The sequence below is a fragment of the Oncorhynchus nerka genome, linkage group LG10 (genome assembly GCF_034236695.1).
Source record: "Oncorhynchus nerka isolate Pitt River linkage group LG10, Oner_Uvic_2.0, whole genome shotgun sequence".
NCBI classification, from domain to species: domain Eukaryota; kingdom Metazoa; phylum Chordata; class Actinopteri; order Salmoniformes; family Salmonidae; genus Oncorhynchus; species Oncorhynchus nerka.
This window is the reverse complement of record NC_088405.1, coordinates 81,354,444-81,379,167: the sequence shown is the minus strand read 5'-3', so window position 1 is coordinate 81,379,167 and position 24,724 is coordinate 81,354,444. Positions and strand designations below refer to the sequence as shown.

Here is a 24,724-nt window from a genome sequence, read left to right as displayed (position 1 = left end):
GAGGCACATGTTGAAGTTACAGTTTTTTCCGATTGCTAAACGACAGTGGACACAACTGGAGTCACATGTGCAAAACTCTAACTACAGTCTGCACAGCAGCAGTTCATGTGGACCAAACTCTAGTTCGTTTTTCATTGCTTGAACACAGTTTTCAAAACTCTACACACTTATCCCATGACTTTAACCACAACCTACACAACACTGTGGATTTACAGCACTTTGTTCAAATGCTAACACACTGCTGTCAAAACTGTGAACCACACATTCAAAACGGAATAGATTTCAGCCTTGTGCCTTTCAAACACTGCTGATTGCAATTTCAGCTGAAAGGCTAAGCAGGTGTCTTGTTTTAGACTTGTTAGTGAACACACACACATATTACAGTATATATAGGTAGAGCTCAGAAAGACTCATTTTGGAAATGGAACAAGGAAGATGGGTTCGTGGAGGGAGAAGGGTGGCAGGGAGAGGGCGGATGCGTGGAGGAAGACAAAGAAGACAAAGAGCTGTTATTTCAGATGAAATAAGGGCTACACTTATAGACCATGTCGTGAACCATGGTCTCTCATTGAGAGAGGCAGGGTTGAGGGTGCAACCCAATCTGCAAAGATCCAGTGGCATCTGTAATGCGAATTTTCCATCATGCAAACAGGTGAGATTTACATCCTTACAGTAAATGAAAACATTACAGGAATCTATTTTGTATTGCAATTATAGAATATTTACACAGATATATATTACAGTAAGTTTGACTGTAAGTTTGAAAATTGATATATTTTTACAACAGGACCCAAAGGCTGCTAGTGTTTTTACTCTCAGTGTGTTCTGAGTGACAGTGTGTGTTATCTCAGTGAGGGTTGTGCATAGTGTTTGGCTGCACTGAGCGTGTTTTGAGCCATGTGTTAAGAGTTGTGTTGCTTGGAATGAGTTTTGCAGGTGATGTGAACTGTTTAGCTCAGGTGACTGTTGGTAGTGCAGACTGTAGTTAGAGTTTTGCACATTTGACTCCAGTTGTGCCCACTGTCGTTTAGCAATCGAAAAAAAACTGTAAGCGTGTAAGCAGAGGTGAGCCAGCATGGGATCTCCATCACTAAATGGTGCTCATTGTTTCTCAATAGATCCATACGCATTAGTCAGTAGAATAAGTACTATCAGGTCAAATGAACCTGCCAACCTTCTGTGTTCCACATGCATGCAACTCAACGTGCATGCACAATACGTTAAACCAAAACAAACATTAAGTGACCCGTGGAAAAACAAAGCCCGACAATACAGTATTGGAATCCGTTTTGTTATCAGAGCTGCCGAGGAGTAAAGATATGGATATACTGTGCTGCAGGCGGGTGGTGATCTTTTTTGATCCTGGATCTCTGTCTGTTGGTTTAAACTGAGCCTGGATGCCACCCTGGCGGGTAATGCCCGCACTGTCTTTCTTTGCCCCGACCCTACCCAGGAAATTTGTTGGCACCATGGAAGATGCCACAGCACATTAGAGGGCTGTGTAGCGACGACAGCTCGCGGCTCCATGCATGAGAGCACTTTCACGGGCCCCGCTGGGCTACTGACACCCGTAGTCGTTAACAGCTTTTGACTCGCAATTAACCAGCCAAGTTTATTAGCTGCCTGCAGGAGCTGGGATCGTTTATGCTAGCGCAGTTAGCAAGGGTGAGTGAGAGTGATAGGAAGGCTGGTGTTAGCATTATATAGATAGGGAGGCCTAGAGTGGTAGGTCACAGGTGTGGAGGGGGCACTGTGTTTTGGTGTAGAGGGTGTAGAGGGTGTAGAGGGTATAGAGGGTGTAGAGGGTGTGTGTGTGTGTGTGTGTGTGTACACTACATGACTAAAAGTATGTGGACACCTGCTCGTCGAACATATTATTCCAAAATCATGGGCATTAATATGGAGTTGGTCTATTACAGCCTCCACTCTTCTGGGTAGGCTTTCCACTTGATGTTGGAACATTGCTGCAGGGACTTGCTTCCATTCAGCCACAAGAGCATTTGTGAGGTCTGGTACTGATGTTTGGCAATTAGGCCTGGCTCGCTGTCAGCATTCTAATTCATCCCAATGGTGTTCAATGGGGTCAGGGTTCTGTGCACGCCAGTCAAGTTCTTCCACGTCGATCTCGACAAACCATTTCTGTATGGACCTCACTTTGTGCACAGGGGCATTTTCATGCTGAAACAGGAAAAGGCCTTCCCAAACTGTTGTCACAAAGTTGGAAGCACAGAATCGTGATTCATCACTCCAGAGAACGCGTTTCCACTGCTCCAGAGTCCAATGGCAGCGAGCTTTACGCCACTCCAGTCGACGCTTGGCATTGCACATGGTGATCTTAGGCTTGTGTGCGGCTACTCGGCCATGGAAACCCATTTCATGAAGCTCCCAGTTATTGTGCTGACGTTGCTTCAAGTGGCAGTATGTAACTCGGTAGTGAGGACAGACGTTTTTTACGCGTTATGTGCATCAGCACTCAGCGGCCGCGTTCTGTGAGCTTGTGTGGCCTACTACTTCGCGGCTGAGCCGTTGTTGCTCCTAGATATTTCCACTTCACAGTAAAAGCACTTACAGTTGACCAGGGCAGCTCTAGCAGGGCAGAAATTTGATGAAATGACTTGTTGGAAAATTGGCATCCTATGACGGTGCCACGTTGAAAGTCAATGAGCTATTCTACTGCCAATGTTTGTCTATGGAGATTACATGGCTGTGTGCTCAATTTTATATACCTGTCAGCAACTGGTTTGGCTGAAATGGACAAATCCACTAATTTGAAGGGGTGTCCACATACATTTGTATATATAGTGTATGTCCTTTGCTCTGTACAGTATCTAAGCCTGACAAGCAAGAACCTAATTATCATGATTCAGTATGAAAAAAAGTATATTACCCTGATTCCAGCTGACACCCCAGATCTCTGCCAGAGAATGATGATCCCAAAATCCCTATTCACACAAAGGTGACTACAGACAGATAATCTGAAAACTTGATTTACCAGAACAAGGGAAACGAGGGAAAAGACTAATCTCTCTCCTCTATCTGAAGGCTTCCCACCCAGCCTGTATGGATTGCAGAGTGGAGAGGCCTGTCTGGATGGACTGGGTGTTTTATTAACCCCCCTCTTATGATGAATCCTCAACCCTGAGAAGACTGGCGAACCCGACCTCCATTTGCAGGAGATTAGCTCCTCTGATTACAGTGTCAGCTGCCTCCAACTGCCAGATAAATCATCAATGGTATCCCGAAAGCAAACCCTGCTATCTATTACAGTAAATCATTTAGTATTAAAGGGATGGGTATTTATGAGAAATACTGTGCTGGGTGATTTCTTGGAGAATGCTGGATAAAAAATAAGTAAACAGAATTTTGTATGCGGGCACCTGGTGTATTAAGCTTTCATATTCTATGAATTATCTGTTGCCTGAAAGCTTGTGTTAGTATATATATTTGATGTGTGTCTCTGCGTAATTGTGTATAGATCATTACACTGAAAATAGTGGTGGGTTGTGGTTGATCATGGGCTTGATTTTTAAAGGCTTAGAGTAGACTGTACTTAAGAGCCAGTTCATCCACTCAAGAAGAGACTCAAATTAGAAAACCTTCAAGTAGTGTTGTTTACACTGTGTTCCCAAATATTTCAAATTACAAAAATATAGCCCCTCGTGGCAAAATATTGGAATATTCACAAAGGAGGATTATTGTGACCTAATAATAATAGTACACATTCCACATTAAAATAATCTGTAAGCGAAAAGGAAGACATGTTTTCCTTGTTTCCTTTAGTGGAATCTGAGAAAAGCTGTGCACCAGCAAATCCAATGTAATAAACTAGGTGGTGGACTCTACTCCTGCATCCATACTGTACTATATCACTTGTATCACCTGTCAACGGCAGATCATTATCATATATTGACCAATAACCTTTGTTTTTCACAGGTGTCCATGAATTGTGACTACGTGTTTGTGAATGGGAAGGAGACGCGGGGCTCCATGAACGCCCGTGTCATCTTCAGCTACGAGCACCTCAGTGCCCCCTTAGAGCTGACCGTGTGGGTGCCCAAACTCCCCCTTCAAGTGGAACTGTCCGACAGCAACCTGAGCTTCATCAAGGGCTGGAGGGTACCCATTCTTCCTGACCGCACGTAGGACTCACCAACACACAGCTCCCCTTTGTGTGTAGTGTTACAGTGGAGAGCACTGCTTTTTTAGAGCTGATGTTTCTTGTATTTATTTTTAATTCATTTTGAGGTTACTGCACTCTAGTGTGGTTTGCTGCACTCTAGCTGAGACACTAGCCTAGATGTCATTGTCTTCCTCAACTTAATGTTTTTAGTCTTTACCCCTTGCATTGTCATGTATCGTTTCAATTGTGCAGCCCATGTTTTGCTTGTGTCGTGTGTTTGTGTTACATGTCGTCCTAGTGACGCAAATCTGCCTAACCAATGTTTATGCCTCTTAGGCCTTATCTTTGTTTGCACAACTACTGCCTGTGCACACATTTTATTAGAGTTTAAACCAACCCATGATTTCAGGTAATCAAACGTATCTCTCTTAATGAATTGAACTAAACTAAGACGTTTGTCTGAGAACAGGACGTTAAGCAAATTCCAGACCGGATTCAAAGCTTTTAGGTCCGGTTTCCCAGACACAGATTAAACCTAGTTCTGAAAAAAAACATTTCAAAAGAGTTTCTCGATTGAGGATCTTTTTAATCCTGGACTAGGCTTAATCAGTGTTTTGAACCATCAACCACAATGAACAACATTAACTACTGTCTTCAAAACAAAACTGCAGAAGGCTTCATTCCGCCATTTTGGCAAAACATTTAGCACTTAACTAGATGTTTGTGATGTTGTCAGAACAAGGACAAAAAAAAACACCTCACTGTGCATTAAACACTTAGATGTGATGTTTTTACTTGTTATATATATCAGATACCACCAAACTGCTATTAATTTAGCTGTAATTTTATCTCCTTTTATTTGGTCTCCCCTCAGAACACAAGCCATTTGGCTCACTTCTCACTCTGTCTCTCATCTCTCACTCTGTCTCTCATCTCTCACTCTCGCTCTCTCATATCTCTCGCTCTATCTCTCCTCTATCTCTCCTAACACAACACTGTTTAAGCCCTAAGCTTTATCAAGGGCCAGGTCTCTTGGACCGCAATGTGTGTGTTTGCTACATTGCAGCTGCATTGCTCACTGGCTGTGTTATCCAGTAATGTGTTCTAAAAGAGGACAGAAGTGTAATCGGGTAGGCCGGCCGATGTGCAGCAAAGCTCCAGCTGGTGTATCAAAGATCCTAATAAGAACAGACACCCCTCTAAAGAAAAAAAAACATAGGTATGGCCTTAACATGGGAAACTCTCTGACCTGAGCAAAGAGTCATGAAACTCCATGAGGAGTTTCACGCTGTCTCTCTGGTTTACCCTAGTCTTAACTGAACACTCTTGTCTACATTCTTGTCTCTCCACTGCTATTGTGGCTTTGTTGTACAAGTTGAAAAACACAGGCGAACCATGCCTTTTAGCCTTAAATGTCTAGCGTTAGCCGGCCACGGGACATGATGCATGCTAGAGTATTGTCAGACCTTTTAGGGAACACAGGACAGGCCTGCTTGATATTCAGATCAGCTTTGGGAATCAATGGGTGGGATATGCTTTGTCAGTCACTGACAGCCCACTGCCGCTCCTGCATCTTAAGTTATCTGAAAGGATAAGTCAAAGCAAAGATTAATTAGCCTTGGGAATGGAGGAGAGCTTTTTAGCATTTAAGAGGAAAGCCGGCAGCTTGTCAGGCTGTTGAGAAACGTTTGGCAAGTATTACATCTTCTGGAGCAATATATTGGGCTTGGTTGGGATGCACTGACCGTGTTCTCCCCCTGTCCATCTAAGCATCCATTGATTTAGGAATGGAAGGCACATGTCCAAATCTTGCTTGTTTGGAAGTTTTTGGAGGAGTTTCGTGCCGGCTTGGATAACTTTTCCCTCACAAAGGGCACATTGGAACAGACACTGTAACAGATGTCCTCCACATAGATTAGTGTTGGGCCTCTCATCAAATCAAGTGCTAAATTATATAATGATAAGAAGCAATTAAGAACATAAGCTCCCGAAACAGGATGCAGGAGTTAACTACACTACAGCATATTCCACAAACATATTGAGTTACAAGATGCATCATTAAAGGTTATGATAAGCCATTGAGCTACTGCTGAAACGGCTTCGGAAATAGTACAGCAAATACATTTTGACATGATAACCCTTACTTTGTTGTTGTACACTTTGATACTGGTAATGATATTGACAATGTTTACGGTTTTGACACTGTTAATGGTATTGACACTTAACATCATTGACAGTTTCTTTCTTTATCTCTCTCTCTATCTCTCTCTCCCTGTCTTTGTCTCAGGAGCGCCAGAGACAGTGACACAGATGACGACGAGGACGACCGGCGGGTGAGCCGGGGCTGCACCTTGCAGTACCAACGTTCCCTTATCAAGGTGCTGACCCAGTTTCACACCACCTCCACCGAAGGCACCGACCAGGTCATCACCATGCTGGGGCCCGACTGGCAGGTGGACGTGACTGACCTGGTTCAGGACTCGCTGAAGGTGGTCGACCCCAGGATAGCCGAGCTGGTGGACCGCACCGTGCTGGTGGGCCTGGAGCTGGGCTCCACTGTACTGAAGGTATAGAAACTTGGCTAGGTCACCAAAGTCTGTAAAAAGGAAATGGCTTCTTTCAATTGCCTCTTTTACCTCATAGATGTTCGCCCATCTCATAAATGTTATAGGCTAGGGCACTAAAGGCAAATAGGAAATTGACACTGAGGTAGACAAAGTATGGATCATACTGACCAAAGTGCAGCTGTAATAGGCAGAAGCGCTCAGAGTGCACAACAAAATATTTTGTGCTTCACACTGACCTAGACGAACTGACAGGTAAAAGAAGGAAATTAGACTTCTTCATCGCTTTCACCCATTTTGTTTTTGTAAAGGAAGCCTCTTTATAATGATGAAATGATAAATGAGATCTGTCCAAACTTGCTTTTAAAGATGGCTCCATCTGCATAGGCATGTAGTCTATATGGGCTTCCGCTTAGCCTTCCAATATGCAGCTTTACCATTCAAACTGAGTGATTGATGGCATAGAAAACCATACTTACGGAAGGCTGTAAGAAAATAAAAGATCTCAAGCTTACACAGTATTTTATGGAACATTAGGAAAATGAAGAGTAGCCTATTTCTCACTACCAACCCATATTAGTGGAGCAAATCAAAAATAAGACATGTAACCTTTATTTAACTAGGCAAGTCAGTTAAGAACAAATTCTTATTTACAATGACGGCCTATCCTGGCCAAACCCGGACGATGCTGGGCCAATTGTGCGCCGCCCTATGGGACTCCCAATTTCTCACTACCAACCCCTGTTGGTGGAGCGAATAATGTATTTATAAAAATGTAACCTTCATTTAACTAGTCAGGCCAGTTAAGAACAAATTCTTATTACAATGACGGCCTATCCTGGCGACGCTGGGAAAATTGTGTCAGATTTTGTATTGTTTTTTCGTTTAGATGTGTATTTATTTTACATTAAATGTATTACGAATTATGACCCTCACATGATTTTAGAGCTTTTTAATTGACATTCCAAAACCTCATATTGAGAACATTTATTTGCCAAAGATTGAAAACATTTAATTGTTTCTAACAACACAGAATTAAACAATTAATAAGAGCCCCGTGATGGTAAGGATTGCCCATTACTGCTTTATCACTTTATCACTTATTAACCATCTTTTATTCACATGACTTTACTTAAATAAAATATTTCAGTTGTGTATATTACTTTTTTAAAATTTGATGACTATTATTTAATTTCTTAAAATCATCTGCTCAGGCTGTAGCAGCCAGACAGCCAGATAACCATCTAACGTTATCTCTGTGCTCCCCAACGAGTCATACTAAACTCAGCAAAAAAAGAAATGTCCTCTCACTGTCAACTGCGTTTATTTTCAGCACACTTAACATGTGTAAATATTTGTATGAACATAACAAGATTCAACAACTGAGACATTAACTGAAGGCCCTAGCCCTCACCCTCCAATCCAACAGTGTAACGGCTTTCTAATGGTGAAGGAGAGTCGGACCAAACTGCAGCGTGTCTATTGTGATTCATCTTTAATAAACAAACGTAACACACAACAAAACACTAACACTACACAACACAACGAAAACCGAAAACAGCCTATACAAGTGTCTACTAACCTCTAACCAGGACATCAAGACACACAGGACAATCACCCACAATACAACCAAAGAATATGGCTGCCTAAATATGGTTCCCAATCAGAGACAACGGTAAACACCTGCCTCTGATTGAGAACCACTTCAGACAGCCATAGACTCTCCTAGAACACCCCACTAAGCTACAATCCCACTATACACACATTCCAAAATCCCAAGACAAAAACACACCACAATACAAAAACTCTATGCCACACCCTGGCCTGACCCAATACATGAAGAAAACACAAAATACTTAGACCAGGGCGTGACAAACAGGTCCCAGACGTGCTCAATGGGATTGAGATCCGGGCTCTTCGCTGGCCATGGCAGAACACTGACGTTCCTGTCTTGCAGGAAATTACGCACAGAACGAGCAGTATGGCTGGTGGCATTGTCATGCTGGAGAGTCATGTCAGGATGAGCTTGCAGGAGGGGTACCACATGAGGGAGGAGGATGTCTTCCCTGTAACGCTCAGCGTTGAGATTGCCACTCTCAGCCTATTGCGGACAGTCTGAGCACTGATGGAGGGATTGTGCGTTCCTGGTGTAACTCGGGCAGTTGTTGTTGCCATCCTGTACCTGTTCCGCAGGTGTGATGTTTGAATGTACCGATCCTGTGCAGGTGTTGTTACACGTGGTCTGCCACTGTTCGTTCTGTCTCCCTGTAGCTCTGTTTTAGGCGTCTCACAGTACGGACATTGCAATTTATTGCCCTGACCACATCTGTAGTCCTCATGCCTCCTTGCAGCATGGCTAAGGCACGTTCACGCAGATGAGCAGGGACCCTGGGCATCTTTCTTTTGGTGTTTTTCATTGTCAGTAGAAAGGCCTCTTTAGTGTCCTAAGTTTTCATAACTGTGACCTTAATTGCCTACCATCTGTAAGCTGTTAGTGTCTTAACAACCGTTCCACAGGTGCATGTTCATTAATTGTTTATGGTTCATTGAACAAGCATGGGAAACAGTGTTTAAACCCTTTACAATGAAGATCTGTAAAGTTATTTAGATTTTTTCCAAATTATTATTGTGTGTGGGGCCAGGAAGAATAAGTGCAGTGGATTCTGGTCATTGTAGATCATTTAAAAATATTTTAAAAATGCGCAAATCCAATTATTCAGGTGCTGAACAGATGAACATGTCAAAGAAAAGCTATTTTTCGCAACTTTGGTATGTTTCCATAGGAAAATACTCAACCTAGTTTAGCGCAGAAAATGTGGTAATTAACTACAATGAAAAAAGGAATGTCCGCCACTTCTCCCATGGTGATTTAATCAGGCGCCCAATAAAAACAACATTTCGATCCGAGTTGGATTTTCGTCAGACCGGACGAATGTCCAACGCTGATCAAAACATCGTGATTATTTCTCTCGAGAGAAACGGCGTGTAGAGCTCACCAAAAAAAACTAAATGCAAGTAATTGAACCAATATCGATCCATTTGTTGTTTAATAATAATACAAAAAAACTACATTTCAGTTCATCGCTCAGCACTACTTTATAGGGCAGGGTTATTCAAACTCTTACCCTACGAGGTTCCGCACCCTGCTGATTTTCTGTTCTACTTGATCATTCATTTCACACAGTCCCTGATTAGAGGGGAACAATTAAAAAACACATTGAAACTGGTTTCGAGGTCCATTTGCGACACAACCATAGACATTGATGAGGTGTACTTATAACACCCATTTCTGTCAGCCTCACACAGAGTGTGATGGAGTGAGGGAATGCTTGATAATGGTTGTTAGTACAGGAGAAGTGCATCCTAACCTATGACCTATGTACTGCATGGACCTATGTGTGGTATGGCTCCAAATTTTTGTTGTGTTAGCTCTGACGTAGATTCAAAATAATGTGTACAATCCACACTCTTAAAAGAGTTTACCTTAAAGGTACTTCTTTTCATTTTTTAATTATTTTTTATTCATGTTTTACTAAAAGACTATTAGTACTAGCCTACCCATAGAAGTGGTCCATTTGTATGCTTTGGGTTATTTCTACCTATTTCTGTTATATCTGTTTGTAATTACACAGTCATGTATTTCATTGTGAATCAATTATCCACATTCATTTGGACCAAACAAAAACAAAGCTTAGTTATTCACCCTGATAATTTACTACTACCACGGTGACTATATTCAATTGAGTCAGAAAAACACAGGTGCCTAACTCAAAGCTTTTTTAGAGACAAAACCCAGGGTGGAGAACTGTCCTGCTTAGAGTACTTCATCATTCAACTGAATTCCCCACCTTTTGTGAAACTTTAGAAGTCATGTATTCGTGTACTTTCATCCCCCGCGGTTACATTTTATGAGCGTATGGGAGAAAAAGGAGAGACGGACTACCAATGAACTGGAACTCTCCTCTCCAGCACATCTGATCCTGAAAATATGCATCTGGGAGTCCCCGACGGCAGACCTTGGGATCAGAAGACGACAGCTTTGTCCTCTCTGGTGACATACGCGGCCGGTGACGTCAAGCCACATTGAGCCATCATAAAAAGCTGTTTAAAAGCATTCTTTATACACGTCACCTTACCAGACAGTCCAGCCTCTTCAGCACACTATATTCAACAGATCAGGATGGCAACTCTGTCTCTGTGTTAACGGGCTCTTACGACTTTTTAATGGGTTTTTTGAACAGGGAGAAGGGCTGTAATGATAACAGATTGCCAAATTAGTGTGCTGTTTAGGATGGTAAAATTTTGAGCACTATTAAATGTTATTATGGCCGTTGGAGGCCAAATTAACAAAGGCAGAGGCTCTCAATGCCCCTCTTCACTGTAGATTTGGCATGAGCTCCAATTGCTACAGAAGTGGAACAACCAACCGGGCTCGGATGAGCAAGAGGGAACATATTTGGATAGATAATGATGCACTATGCCTGAAGGTGAACAAGCTATTTGGATAATGAGAAAAGCCAGTCGGCGGTCATCTCTAGTCATCTCTAGCCGCTGTTGTCACCAGAGCAGTACACATACAATTAATTATGACTGGAAAATGTATTAAACCTCCAAAAAATAGAGCTAAAAACAAAACAATCCAAAAATGACTAAACATAGGTCTTTGATGGTGGAGAGCCTGTCATATCATCTAAACCATCTTACAGGCCTTCCTGTATTTTACACAGGCAGCCTTATACATCTGAGTGCTGATGTAAAAAATAAAATAGAAAAGTTAAGTCCTTTATGACTCACAGAGGAAGGCAAGTGCTTCTGTGGTTGACTTTTCACAAAGGAAGGCGAGTGCTTCTGTGGTTGACTTTTCCCACATGACCTTTACGAAGCAATCGGAGGCAACAACAGAAAGGTGACATAATGAGCTGTAAATGCCATGTTTGGCCCCTTGATGGAGGCAGACCTGTCAAGGCCCCAGGATTAGCTCTAGATTGGTGGGGTTTTTATTTTGTATTTTGTGCCCTGCAGCCATCCAATGGACTCACATTTTTGCCAACCACCCACTGAAGAGAGGTCAAGAGGTCAAATGTAGGGCACAGGGAGGCTGTAAGTGGCAGGCCCGGTCAGCATCCGGTGTCTGGTGCTTTCGTTTTGGCTTGAGCGTCTCATTTATCACACAATTACACAGAAGACGGACAGAAAGACAGACTCATATCCCACTTGTCTGTATTTCCCTGTCAGGACACAAAATGCCTGGTGTGGCAGTCAAATGGTCTCTTGTCGTTTGCAGGTGGAGTCTCCACTCGCCGTGGAGGCCATGTTGGGAGAGACATCGTTTTCCGTCACCGATGAGAAAGTCTCCATCTTGGAACTTCGCGTCCACGCCATCTCTGGACTGTCTTTGTCACTACAGCCCAGCCCTGGCAACAGTCACACTATGGTCGCCAAGGCAACTGGCCTGCAGACACTTGCTGCACCAAAGCAGGTACTGTATACTAATATATAAGATGATACATGTAGAGGGCATTGAGTTTGTGTGGCTGTCAGCTTTGAGTATATAAAACATTAAGAACCCCTGCTCTTTCCATGACATAGACTGACCAAGTGAATCCATGTCAAAGCTATGATCTCTTGTTGATGTCACTTGTTAAATATACTTCAAACAGTATAGATGAAGGGGAGGAGACAGGTTTAAGGATTTGTAAGCATTGAGACAATTGAGACATGTATTGGGTATGTATGCCATTCAGAGGTTGAATGGGCAAGTCAAAAAATGTAAGAGCCTTTGAATAGGGTTTGGTAGTAGGTGCCAGGAGCACCGGTTTGTGTCAAGAACTGCAATGATGCTGGGTTTTTCATGCTTAACCATTTCCCGTGTGTATCAAGAATGGTCCACCACCCAAAGGACATTCAGCCAACTTGACACAACTGTGGGAAGCATTGGAGTCAACATGGGCCAGCATTCCTGTGGAACACTTTCGACACCTTGTAGAGTCCATGCCATGACTAATTGAGGCTGTTCCCAATATTAGAAAGTTGTTCCTAATGTTTAGTATACTCAGTGAATGTTTATAGACGTATGCAACCTGTCATCATATTGTTTGGTACTCAGGTGAGTATAGATGAGTTCATTTTCACCAAGGTACCTATTGAGCTTGGTATATTTTGATCTTGATAATAGAACACCACAGTAACTGTATGACTCATAGAACATAAAGCTCTTCTTCAATGTACAGACCTGATTTATGTTGGCCTTCCAAGATACTCAATGACAAAATACATTTTCAGGTAAATAATAAAACATTGTCAAACCAGCCGCCTCATAGTACAGAAGGCAATAGTACAGAAGGCATTGCCATGGTTACAGTGTCTGAATGTGCCAGGACATGCCTTCTCACACCTTTTGGAGGAAGGTCACTCCAGCGAACATAACACCTGTAGTGTTCTCTATCTCTATAGTACGTCTTCTCATTGAAAGCCATTTAATACATGTTTTATCTAAATGGTGTGAAGAGTACATTCTATTCATTTCTATTCTCAAGGCATTGCAGCTGTAGCACCACAATTATTTGAAGTGGTGCTACAGCATGTCTTCATGAATATTCCTTAATGAACAAAAATCAGACAGTGCATTCAGAAAGTATTCAGGCCCCTTCCCTTTTTTCACATTTTGTTACATTACAGCCTTATTCTAAAATGGATGAAATAAAAAATATCCTCATCAATCTACACACAATACCCATAATGACAAAGCAAAAACTGCTATTTTGAAATGTTAGCAAATATATTAAAAATATAAAACAGATGCTTTATTTACACGTATTCAGGCGCATTGCTATGAAACTCGTAATTGAGCTTGAGTGCATCCTGTTTCCCTTGATCATCCTTCAGATGTTTGGAGTCCACCTATGTTCAATTCAATTAATTGGACATGATTTCGAAAGGCACACACCTGTCTATTTAAGGTCCCACAGTTGACAGTGCATGTCAAAGTAAAAACCAAGCCATGAGGTCGAGGAAATTATCCATAGAACATGTGTGTCGAGGCACAGATCTGGGGAAGGGTGACAAATAATTTTGGAAGCATTGAAGGTCCCCAAGAACACAGTGGCCTCCATAATTCTTAAATGTTAGAAGTTTGGAACCACCAAGAGCTGGCCGCCTAGCCAAACTGAGTAATCGGGGGAGAAGGGCCTTGATAAAGGAGATGACCAAGAACCCGATGGGCATTCTGACAGTGCTCCGGAGTTGACAGTGCTCTGGAGAGACCTGAAATAGCTGTGCAGCGACGCTCCCCATCCAACCTGACAAAGCTTGAAAGGATCTGCAGAGAAGAATGGGAGAAAATCCCCAAATACTGGTGTGCCAAACTTGTAGCGTCATACTCAACAAAGTACTGATTAAAGATTCTGAATAAGTAAATGTGATATTTTTTTATTTTTTTTTACCTCCTAATGAATTCAGTTGTATAGAGAAGTTCCAGGAAAACAACAAATGTTAAGTTCAGGTTACTTAACTAAGCATACGGTACTGAGTACAGTGCATAACGTCATTTGCCTATTTAAAACAAAGGAACATTTATGCAAGCCTTTACATACAGATCTGTGAAAGCTTAAGACGAAAGCAATTGCTTACAGAGACTGACATATTAACAACCTCTATGTTGTTTAGGTGCAAACCTCTTAAGGATCGGACCATTTTTTCCCCATTTTTGCCTAAAATGACATACCCAAATCTAACTGCCTGTAGCTCAGGACCTGAAGCAAGGATATGCATATTCTTGATACCATTTGAAAGGAAACACGTTGAAGTTTGTGGAAGTGTGAAATTAATGTAGGAGGATATAACACATTAGATCTGGTAAAAGATAATACAAAGAAAAAACATGTGTTTTCTATTATTAGATGTTTTTCCCATCATCTTTGAAATGCAAGAGAAAGGCCATTATATCACTAAGGAGTCTAGGCGCAATTTAGATTTTGGCCACTAGACAGCAGCAGTGTGTGTGCAAAGTTTTAGACTGATCCAATGAACCATTGTTTTGTATCAAGTCTTCCCAAATGTGCCTAATTGGTCAATTGATACATTTTCAAGTATATAGCTGTGCACTCTCCTCAAACAATAGCTACTGTAAATTGGACAGTGCAGTTAGATGAACAATAATTTAAGTTTTCTGCCCATAAGACTTGTCTATGTCCTGGGAAATGTTCTTGTTACTCACAGCGTCATGCTAATCACATTAGCGCACGTTAGCTCAACCGTCCCACAGGGGGACACCAATCCCGTAGAGGTTTTAATGCATGGGTGTAATTTTTTAATAGATACTATAGTTGGAGAAACCGTCTTTCTTACCGGCATTACACCATAGGGGTTGATTTCCATAGGGAAACGTCAGTAACACTGCATCCAACCCGCTAATATGAACCTGGAATTGAACATCTGTGAGAAGCAGCTCATGAATTTTCATGACATCACACACATCCAGAAAATGGACTGTTGACGCTCGCAGTGCTCATTAGCCTATTTGCCTTATTGCTGTGCTGCGCCCAAACAGCCCTCCAACACACACAAGCCTGCAAATAAATCTGATTTGTTACAAAAAACTCCCAGGGAACGTCTCATCACACCAGCAAATATACATCTTGTTTAATAAAAGTCAGAGGAATCGGCCTTATTTTCGGCATGTTTGAGTCTTGCAACTGGGACTTCAATTTCTCTAAATCCTCCCAAAGAATGAATTGGGCACAGTCCTTCACCTTTTCCTGAGAAGCCAGATCGCACTGTGTTGTTTCACACTTGGGTCGTTCATATTCCCCCACAACGAGAGAATATAGCCAGGTTTCAATGTCTTGGAAATTGGAGATGACAGCTATTGTTACTCTACCAACTCTCTCTCTGCGCTGGTGGTGGCCAAACAAAACTAAACCGTCAGGGCCCGGCATTTAATTCCAATTTAATCTCACCTTCCGCTGCTTGGCCACCTTACATTTAATTAGCATAATGTATTGTCCTAAAGTGCTCTCTGAGGCTGGGCCATAAAAGGCAGCCAATCCCTCTGCCAGTGGACCTCTCCGTGGGGTGCTCAGGTTATTTCACACCATTTGATTCTGTTTCACAGGAGAAACCTCACCTGCCGCGTCTGCTAAACGCCCCCTTTCTTACTCCATGAATGAATGAGAGCCATACACTACAACTGAGGGAAGTGAATAAGCCAAAGTCTCTTTCTGTTAGCCTGGAATCCGCCCTATTTTTATTAGGTTTTATGTGCATTTGATTAACATTTGTTCATTTCAACCATCCCGAATGTGAACTGTGATCTCGTTTGCCAGGGCAGCTATTGTCATTTAGCATCTAAGAACAGAGAGGATGCACAAATCCTCCCTTCTATGAGTCAGCAATGCTTTGGCTGTCTAAGTCACAGAGATCCTATTTAATTTTATGGTCTAATTTCCTTCTGGGGAAATACTGTTGATCTGTTAACCACAGTTAATCCTGAGCTCTCTAAAGAGGACTTAATAAATAGGTAACAGTGATTGATTCATTATCCTATTGAGGAATTATAATTAGAACATTCCAGTCACCCTCGAGTATACTGAGTGCTTTGTTTGCTTTGTGTCTAACCTTTTTAACATGTTGGTGGCTTCATCAGGACAGGGTGTCATACTCAATGTATTATTTAAATCATGTTTCAAAGGCCCCATTCATCTTGACAAGTGGAGATGACAGAGGCCCGTGTTCGAACAGGAATGTCATAGCAACCTTGAAGTTCAGTATCCTCCGCCTGAATCAAAGAAAAATATGTCTACACTCTCAAACAGAGCGTTCCAATCCAGACAGAATTTGGATAAATGCCTCTCCCGTTAGAATATGAAAAGACATCTCGGTTGGGGACTAAAAGTGCTCTGTCAGAAAAGCTATTTTCTTTTGTCAGCCCTACAGAGCAGGTACGCTAGGTTGAGCTGAGAGGTATTGTTTTAGCAGGAGCCAAAGGAATGCTTCTGTCAAAAACCACCTCGTTACTTGGAGACATGGCCACCGAACATTGCCATTACTCTCATGAAGCCAGACTCAAGCTGTCAGGTAAAGTGCTGTGCAGTTGTGCAGCTCTGTCTGTTGTTTGTCTGCAGGACAACAGTTGCAAAACACCCACTCACCCCTCCTTTCTTAGAGCGAGCTTTGTGTTCGCTGGCATACACTACTGAGACAGACCGCCTGTGTGTGTCTCGGTCTGTGCCGAGGCAGGGGGTGCCGATGTTTAGAGATGCTTAGAAGATTTAGGGATCAAGCGAGTCAGAGACTTCAAAGGCAGGAATTGGACTCACATATATTCACATCATACGTAGAGGAGTGAAAGAGCATCTGTTTGAACCATCGAAATTATCAGTTTTCGAAGAAACAACTATATCAACCAATGTTTGTAATTTCTAAACATGAATCCTGTAGTTTGATTTGCAGCATATTGTTATTTGGTAAATCTGTTTGTTTCTTCAAGACATTAAAAAGGTGTCTCTCTAGCCTTCCAGGAAAGTTTGTCCATGGGGTTACTGTATGAATAATTCATCTGTGAAATGCTCCGGCATAGCAAAAATGGCATTTGAAAGCTGCATTTACCTAACAAAAAAACTAAAAATACCCTTTTCCTCTTGTTGTTATCACAGGAGGCCAGCTTGTCCATCTGGCTTTACTACAGCGATAGCACCGCATTGCCTCTGACCTTCTTCGACCCGAAGGACTACAACCTCAACGCTTCCACACTGGACGACAAGGTGGTGTCCATATCCCAGGAGCCTCAGCACCGCTGGCCGGTGGTTGTGGCGGAGGGCGAGGGCTCCGGGGAGATGGTGCGTATGGAGATGACCATCTGCGAGGCCTGTCAGAAAACCAAGCGCAAGAGCGTCATCGCTTCGGCCCCTGTGTACGTGAAAGTCCGCTTCGGCCCGGAGGAAGACTCCGAGGAAGAAATGGAAAGTGAGATCGAAATCGAGCCAGCCCGTGTCACCAGGCGGCCGGTGGTGGATTCCAACCTCGGTGACAGAGGCTTCGAGCCATCCAACGAGCAGCCGGCGAGCGTTCCCATCGACTACACCAACTTCCCGACCATCAGCAACCAGGAGAGGCCCACCGAGGGAGAGGAAGAAGAGGAAGATGATGATTTCATCCATGCGCCCCGCAGCATGACCGACCTGGAGATCGGCATGTACGCCCTCCTGGGCGTCTTCTGCCTTGCCATCCTGGTCTTCCTCATCAACTGCATTGTGTTTGTCCTCAAGTACCGCCACAAGAGAATCCCCCCTGAGGGCCAGGCCAACATGGACCATTCCCACCACTGGGTTTTTTTAGGGAACGGACAGCCCTTGAGGGCCCAGAGTGAGCTTTCACCCCAGACAGTGGAGAGCCCCATTAACCCCCTGGAAGGGGTACAGACTTGTTGCCATGGTGACCACCACAGCAGCGGCAGCTCCCAGACAAGCGTTCAGAGCCAGGTCCACGGGAGGGGCGACGGCAGCTCTGGGGGCTCCACCAAGGAGCATGGTGAGGAGGCCAGCTCGCCAACCTCCAAGCGCAAGCGTGTCAAGTTCACCACCTTCACCACACTCCCCACAGAAGACATGCCCTATAACTCCATCCCCATTGCAGATGAAGAAGACATTCAGTGGGTCTGCCAGGACATGGGTTTCCAGGACCCAGAGGAACTTCATGATTACATGCGCAGGATAAAGGAAATAGCCTGAAGGGGCGGCTGTTAAGAAGCACCCTCCTTACAGCTTCAAAAAATACTTTCCTTTCTATTTTTCTCTTTTTTCACTTTAGTGAGAGAGAACTTTTCACAAACAAAAAGCAAGGCCGAATACACTTCTGATTTTGTTTGTTTTCTTTTTCTTTGCACAGTGCCGTTTCCCGTACACACTTTTTTGGAAGTTGAAAAAAATTGGAAAGCCAAAGACTAGACAAGAATTTTAAACGCTAGAGAAATGGCTATGTCTGGATGTCCCTTCTACAGAGGTAGAGGAGTACACTCTCAAATGGAATTATAAGCTTCAGTCGTGAGCACTGTTCCGCAGGATGGATTTTAAGTGCTCTGTCACTCCTACTGGGGGTTATTTAGTGAGCGTGATAAGGACAGGAGTGTTTTTAGTAGGATGGGTTGGGTCTTGGCTCTGTGTTTGTCGGGTTGTCCCAACACCAAGTACCTTCTCCAACAAAGAGGCCTTCGATGTGCAGATTACATTTTCAGAGAAACAGCTTTTGGGACGCAACACGGAACAACATGATGGACAACCAATTGTCAAAGACGCTCATTAAAAACAATGTTACCAATTCATTTTATTTTTCCAGAGTAGGGAAGCATTCGTCAATGTTAGAACATCCATTGTTCTTGGTACAGCACATGCTATGATTTCATTCAATATCATTACTGTACACTTTGCTACATTTCATACAAATTCCAAGCCAGTGCCCTAATACTGGTTTCATACACTTTCCTGGTTAAGTCTAATGCCTTAGAATGGGTTATAGAATGGGTTTCACTGATCACAACTTATTTCAATGCTGACACCCTGTTTTCACACTTGGTTAGGGGCTAGTGCGGAGGGCAATTATCCAAAACGCTACAACTTGTCAAAGGTTTAGTTATATTGGGAAATACAAAAGCTTGTACGTATATTGTGAAGTAAACGATCTTCGACATTCTTTGCATGAAAGGAGATACTGAGGCACAATCAGCAATTTTCCAAATTTGTAAATGTTTGTATTGTAATTATCTAATTATACCTAGACAATACTAAAGGACATATGTTGTATCATGCATTACATGCATGCCGTGCCAGACCTGCATAGTACAGCCCTCCCTCGTATGTACATACCATGACCAGCTGAGTTCCTCTTCAGCAGCAACATTACATTGAACTTGTTATTCATGCAGAGATAGAGAAGGGGGAACGTGTTGGCCCATCACTGTAAGCATAGAGTTTCCTCTGCAGTTTTTACTAAGATGTCCCACTGTACACCTGAGAATTACAATGGAAGAACTCTCATCCCACTAAAATATTTTGCAGCAGAAATCGTTCCATTTCCTTTTTATTTTTTAAACACGGTGACCTTGTGTAATCATGCTCCCCATTGAACACCAACGATTTTGTACCGAGTCACGATATTCATTTCCAATCAATCTAAACAGAGAATGAGAAGTACTATGTTTGGTCCAAAATATGTCCGTAATAAAGCATAGATGCTGCAAAGGAGCTGGTCATGACCGTCACAGAAGCCAAGCGCACTGGTGCTGACGCATTGGGCTATTGTTATGGTGGTGACGCCTTTTGAGTTTCTCAGGACTGTCTGTGTTTGATGAAATCTTAAATGTAATACTAGGAGTTTTGGTTAGTGAACCTGCACAAAATAGAATGACTGCAAATGATGATTGCAATGGGATTCCATTTATAGGTTTGGTTATGTAGAAGTGTTGGCTAGCTAGAGTGTGATGAATTGTAAAGCACTGGGTGGGATGATGACTGATTCTTTGAAGATCATGTTGTTTCGTACTGATCTGAAGATTTGCCAAGTTATTTTCAAGAGTAATGAAAAATAAACAGGATGGAAAACTGTTGAATCAGTTTTTAATTCACCTTTATGTGTGTGCTCTAAGTAGGTTGTGGATTTGCTGTGTTTTTGTTAATCATATGATGTGCAATATGACCACAATGGAAGAACAAATGTCACCCAACCTCTCAATTTGAGTTATGAATCCAATCAATTAATGTCCACAAAAAACATCAACCTAGTTGGCTGACATTTTGTCACCTGTTATTAAGTAATTTCTTTGCTATTCAGTTAATTTGATTTACAGCATGCCATGTGATGTACGTTCCAAATGGTTTCATTGAATAATGACCTAATTACAAAATGTGATTAAATCTCAATCAAGCCCTATTAACATCTAAAGGTAAATGGTCTTCAAAATCAAAGACAACAATTCTTGCCCTCACTTGAAACCCACGCTTTTACAAAGAAACCGGTTGAGGAAATAAACTGTTGGTTACAGCCAGACTTTTCTTCTCTCTTGTTTTTAACCCCCATTTTAAACGATGGTGTCTCAGGATGAATGTATTGATTCTCTACTGTACTTTGATCATCAGATGGGTATTTTGCCTCATGTATTACTATGGTAAACCCAAATCAGTACCACTGCTTAACAACAACGGTGGATTAAGTTTCTAATAGCAGCTTTTTAACATTCTTTTTTTATAGTTCTGACTTTCCAATTTGATTATTCTTTCAGAGATCATAACAAATGTCTATTAAAAACTAAAAAAAAAAAAATTTAAATTATGTTTCCTTTCTCAATGTATATATGTATATGCTAAACCATTTTTGTAATGTAACTTTGGTGAAGGTGTGCATATTTCTGTGTACATCCAGTGTTTCTTCTGCAAGCTGCTGCTAGAGACTTTCTCACATGTGGTTGAATACTTTTGAAGTGTACCCCAGGTGGAGACATGGTGACCGTGCACCAGCTCACTGACGATACTATGTTCATGTACAGAGCACTGTTCAACTTCCTGTATTCTCCAGAAAAAGAACCCTTGTATTTCCCCCTTATATGTAAAGTACTAAAGAAAATACAATACATAAAAATCATGTGTCCTTTCTACTCGTCATTATAGCACTGTCAGAAAAAAGTGTAATTGGGTTACATACTGTGTATGTGTTCTAATTTATTATAATTTATGGATGTATGCAGTTCCTTATCATTCAGTTGATCAGAAATAAGGAAGCCTAAAACTCCTGTCTGCAAACTCCACAACCACCACCACACACCAGACCCACATAAACACACAATTTTCATTCTACTACCATCATATGATTATAGGAGATTGGGACAAATTATAGTTGGGAGAAATTAAATCAGAGATAGTACATTTAGTGAGATACCGCAGTTGGGCTTCTCCCCATTGAGAAAAGTGTCCTCTATTCCGGTCTGACTAGATGGGCGTGTCCTCTCGTGCCTGACTAACGGTCACCATAGAAGTACACGGGTAAAGTCCTGCACTGACCTGATACAAAGTTGTTTTTCCTCCAGTTTGGTAAATTGAAGGGGGGTTATTGAACTGCTCAGAACCCTTTCAACTTAGATCATATTCAGTTCTAGTCTACTGATGCCTCACCCCCACAAATATGACAGGTTTCATCTAATGTCTCTAATGTCTCTGGTTAAATGGATCAGTACATGTAGGTAGGCACACTATCTCCATTTATTGTACCTAGGGAGCCTAGGGCGGACCAGTCACAGTACAGAGGTTAAATGGGAACCTGTGTGCCTGTCTATTCCTGGTCTCCTACTGTATACGAGATACTGTATCTATAGAATGGGTAATTTAGCCAGCTGTCATTTAAGGCACGAGGACGGCTATATATCTGTTGGCCTCGGGGTAGGCTGACCTTAAGTCTTTCCAGTTAGATCTGCCTGATGTATCTGTCCCAGTGTAACCAAAGACAAGGTCTTCATGCTATGAATCATTCGATACAGTAACATTGACACGATGGATATTTAATGTGCCCATTTGGATGATGCTACAGTATTTTGGTAGTAGAGGATAGGGTGAGGTGCCCCAAAATAGAGTATATTTTGGAAAGCACTGTGATATGTGATCAAGACGTCATGAATACACTGCTGTCACCCAAGGGAAGCAATCTCATATATTTAATTCATAATAGTTTATCTAGGATAAACATGTTATCTGCAACATCTGTAGGATAAGTCGAAGATGGAATAAACACACATGAATATGAAAGTGATGGACATAGAATCAAACAGTGTGCATACTATCAGTGTTCTCTTGCAGAAACGACATGTACTGCACAAAACATATATACCCTGTCATGGCACTGATGTTTAATTCATCATCGTTGGGGGATAAGCAGTTAATATGACAGGATAAGTCATGAGTTTTAAAAACACTGATAGTAATACAAGAATAATAATTTTGATAGTTATGAATGATTTTCATGTCATGTCCCTTTGAGACCAATATGTTATGTTGTCACTGGGCAACAATGCTTTATTTAAATAAATTAGGTTAAGGTAATGTGCGAACAGAAAATAACACTCTGAGGCCAGTTTCCCAGCTAGTCCTGGACAAATCCAATGTATTTATAAAGCCCTTCTTACATCAGCTGATATCTTAAAGTGCTGTACAGAAACCCAGCCTAAAACCCCAAACATCAAGCAATGCAGGTGTAGAAGCACGGTGACTAGGAAAAACTCCCTAGAAAGGCCAAAACCTAGGAAGAAACCTAGAGATGAACCAGGCTATGAGGGGTTGCCAGGCCGGGTGGAGATTATAACAAAACATGGCCAAGATGTTCAAATGTTCATAAATGACCAGCATGGTCAAATAATAATAATCACAGTAGTTGTCGAGGGTGCAGCAAGTCAGCATGTAACGGCCGTTTGAAGAAGTGGACCAAAGAGCAGCGTGGTAAGTGTTCATGGTTTAATAATAGATCTGAACACTGAATAACAAAACCAACAAAGAGAACGAACGAAACAGTTCTGTCTGGTGCAGACACAAATACAGAAAACAACTACCCACAAAACACAGGTGGGAAAAGGCTACCTAAGTATGGTTCTCAATCAGAGACAACGATAGACAGCTGCCTCTGATTGAGAACCAAACCCGGGCAAACACACAGAAATAGAAAACATAGAACACAAAACATAGAATACCCACCCCAACTCACGCCCTGACCAAACCAAAATAGAGACACGAAAAGGATCTCTAAGGTCAGGGCGTGGCACAGCACCTCAGGAGTAAATGTCAGTTGGCTTTTCATGGCCGATCATTAAGAGAATCTCTACCGCTCCTGCTGTCTCTAGAGAGTTGAAAACAGCAGGTCCGGGACAGGTAGCACGTCCGGTGAACAGGTCAGGCCATAGCCGCAGGTAGAACAGTTGAAAGTGGAGCAGCAGCATGGCCAGGTGGACTGGGGACAGCAAGGAGTCATCATGCCAGGTAGTCCTGAGGCATGGTCCTAGGGCTCAGGTCCTCCGAGAGAGAGAAAGAAAGAGAAAGAGAGAATTAGAGAGAGCATACTTAAATTCACACAGGACACTGGATAAGACAAGAGAAGTACTCCAGATATAACAAACTGACCCTAGCCCCCCGACACAAACTACTGCAGCATGAATACTGGCGGCTGAGACAGGAAGGGTCAGGAGACAGAAACAGTCAGGAGACACTGTGGCCCCATCCGATGATACCCCGGACAGGGCCAAACAGGCAGGATATAACCCCACCCACTTTGCCAAAGCACAGCCCCCACACCACTAGAGGGATATCTTCAACCACCAACTTACCATCCTGAGACAAGGCCGAGTATAGCCCACAAAGATCTCCGCCATGGCACAACCCAAGGGGGGCGCCAACCCAGACAGGAAGATCAGTGACTCAACCCACTCAAGTGACGCACCCCTCCAAGGGACGACATGGAAGAGCACCAGTAAGCCAGTGACTCTGCCCCTGTAATAGGGTTAGATGCAGAGAATCCCAGTGGAGAGAGGGAACCGGCCAGGCAGAGACAGCAAGAGCGGTTCGTTGCTCCAGAGCCTTACCTTCACACTCCTGGGCCAGACTACACTTAATCATATGACCTACTGAAGAGATGAGTCTTCAGTAAAGACTGAAAGGTCGATATGCGTATCTCTCACATGGGTAGGCAGACCATTCCATAAAAATGGAGCTCTATAGGAGAAAGCCCTACCTCCAGCTGTTTGCTTAGAAATTCTAGGGACAATTAGGAGGCCTGCGTCTTGTGACCGTACATGTAGGTATGTACGGCAGGACCAAATCGGAAAGATAGTTAGGAGCAAGCCCATGTAAGCCCATGTAATGCTTTGTAGGTTAGCAGGAACACCTTGACATTTTTTATTTTTTTATTTTTTTATTTCACCTTTATTTAACCAGGTAGGCTAGTTGAGAACAAGTTCTCATTTGCAACTGCGACCTGGCCAAGATAAAGCATAGCAGTGTGAACAGACAACACAGAGTTA

The 24,724-nt window shown here is 42.5% G+C and overlaps 1 protein-coding gene across 2 annotated transcripts in view; it reads left to right on the top strand.

Annotated features, from left to right (window-relative positions):
* tmem132e (transmembrane protein 132E) overlaps positions 1–21,312 on the top strand; it is a 343,313-nt gene extending 322,001 nt beyond the window's left edge. For both annotated transcript variants that reach the window (XM_029671542.2, XM_029671541.2), the window contains exons 6-9: positions 3,934–4,139; positions 6,408–6,687; positions 11,969–12,163; positions 17,337–21,312. In XM_029671542.2, the coding sequence (XP_029527402.2) occupies positions 3,934–4,139; positions 6,408–6,687; positions 11,969–12,163; positions 17,337–18,410 (1,755 nt within the window). In that variant the 3' untranslated portion in view covers positions 18,411–21,312. The remainder of the gene's footprint in view (positions 1–3,933; positions 4,140–6,407; positions 6,688–11,968; positions 12,164–17,336) is intronic.
* Positions 21,313–24,724: the final 3,412 nt, after the last annotated feature.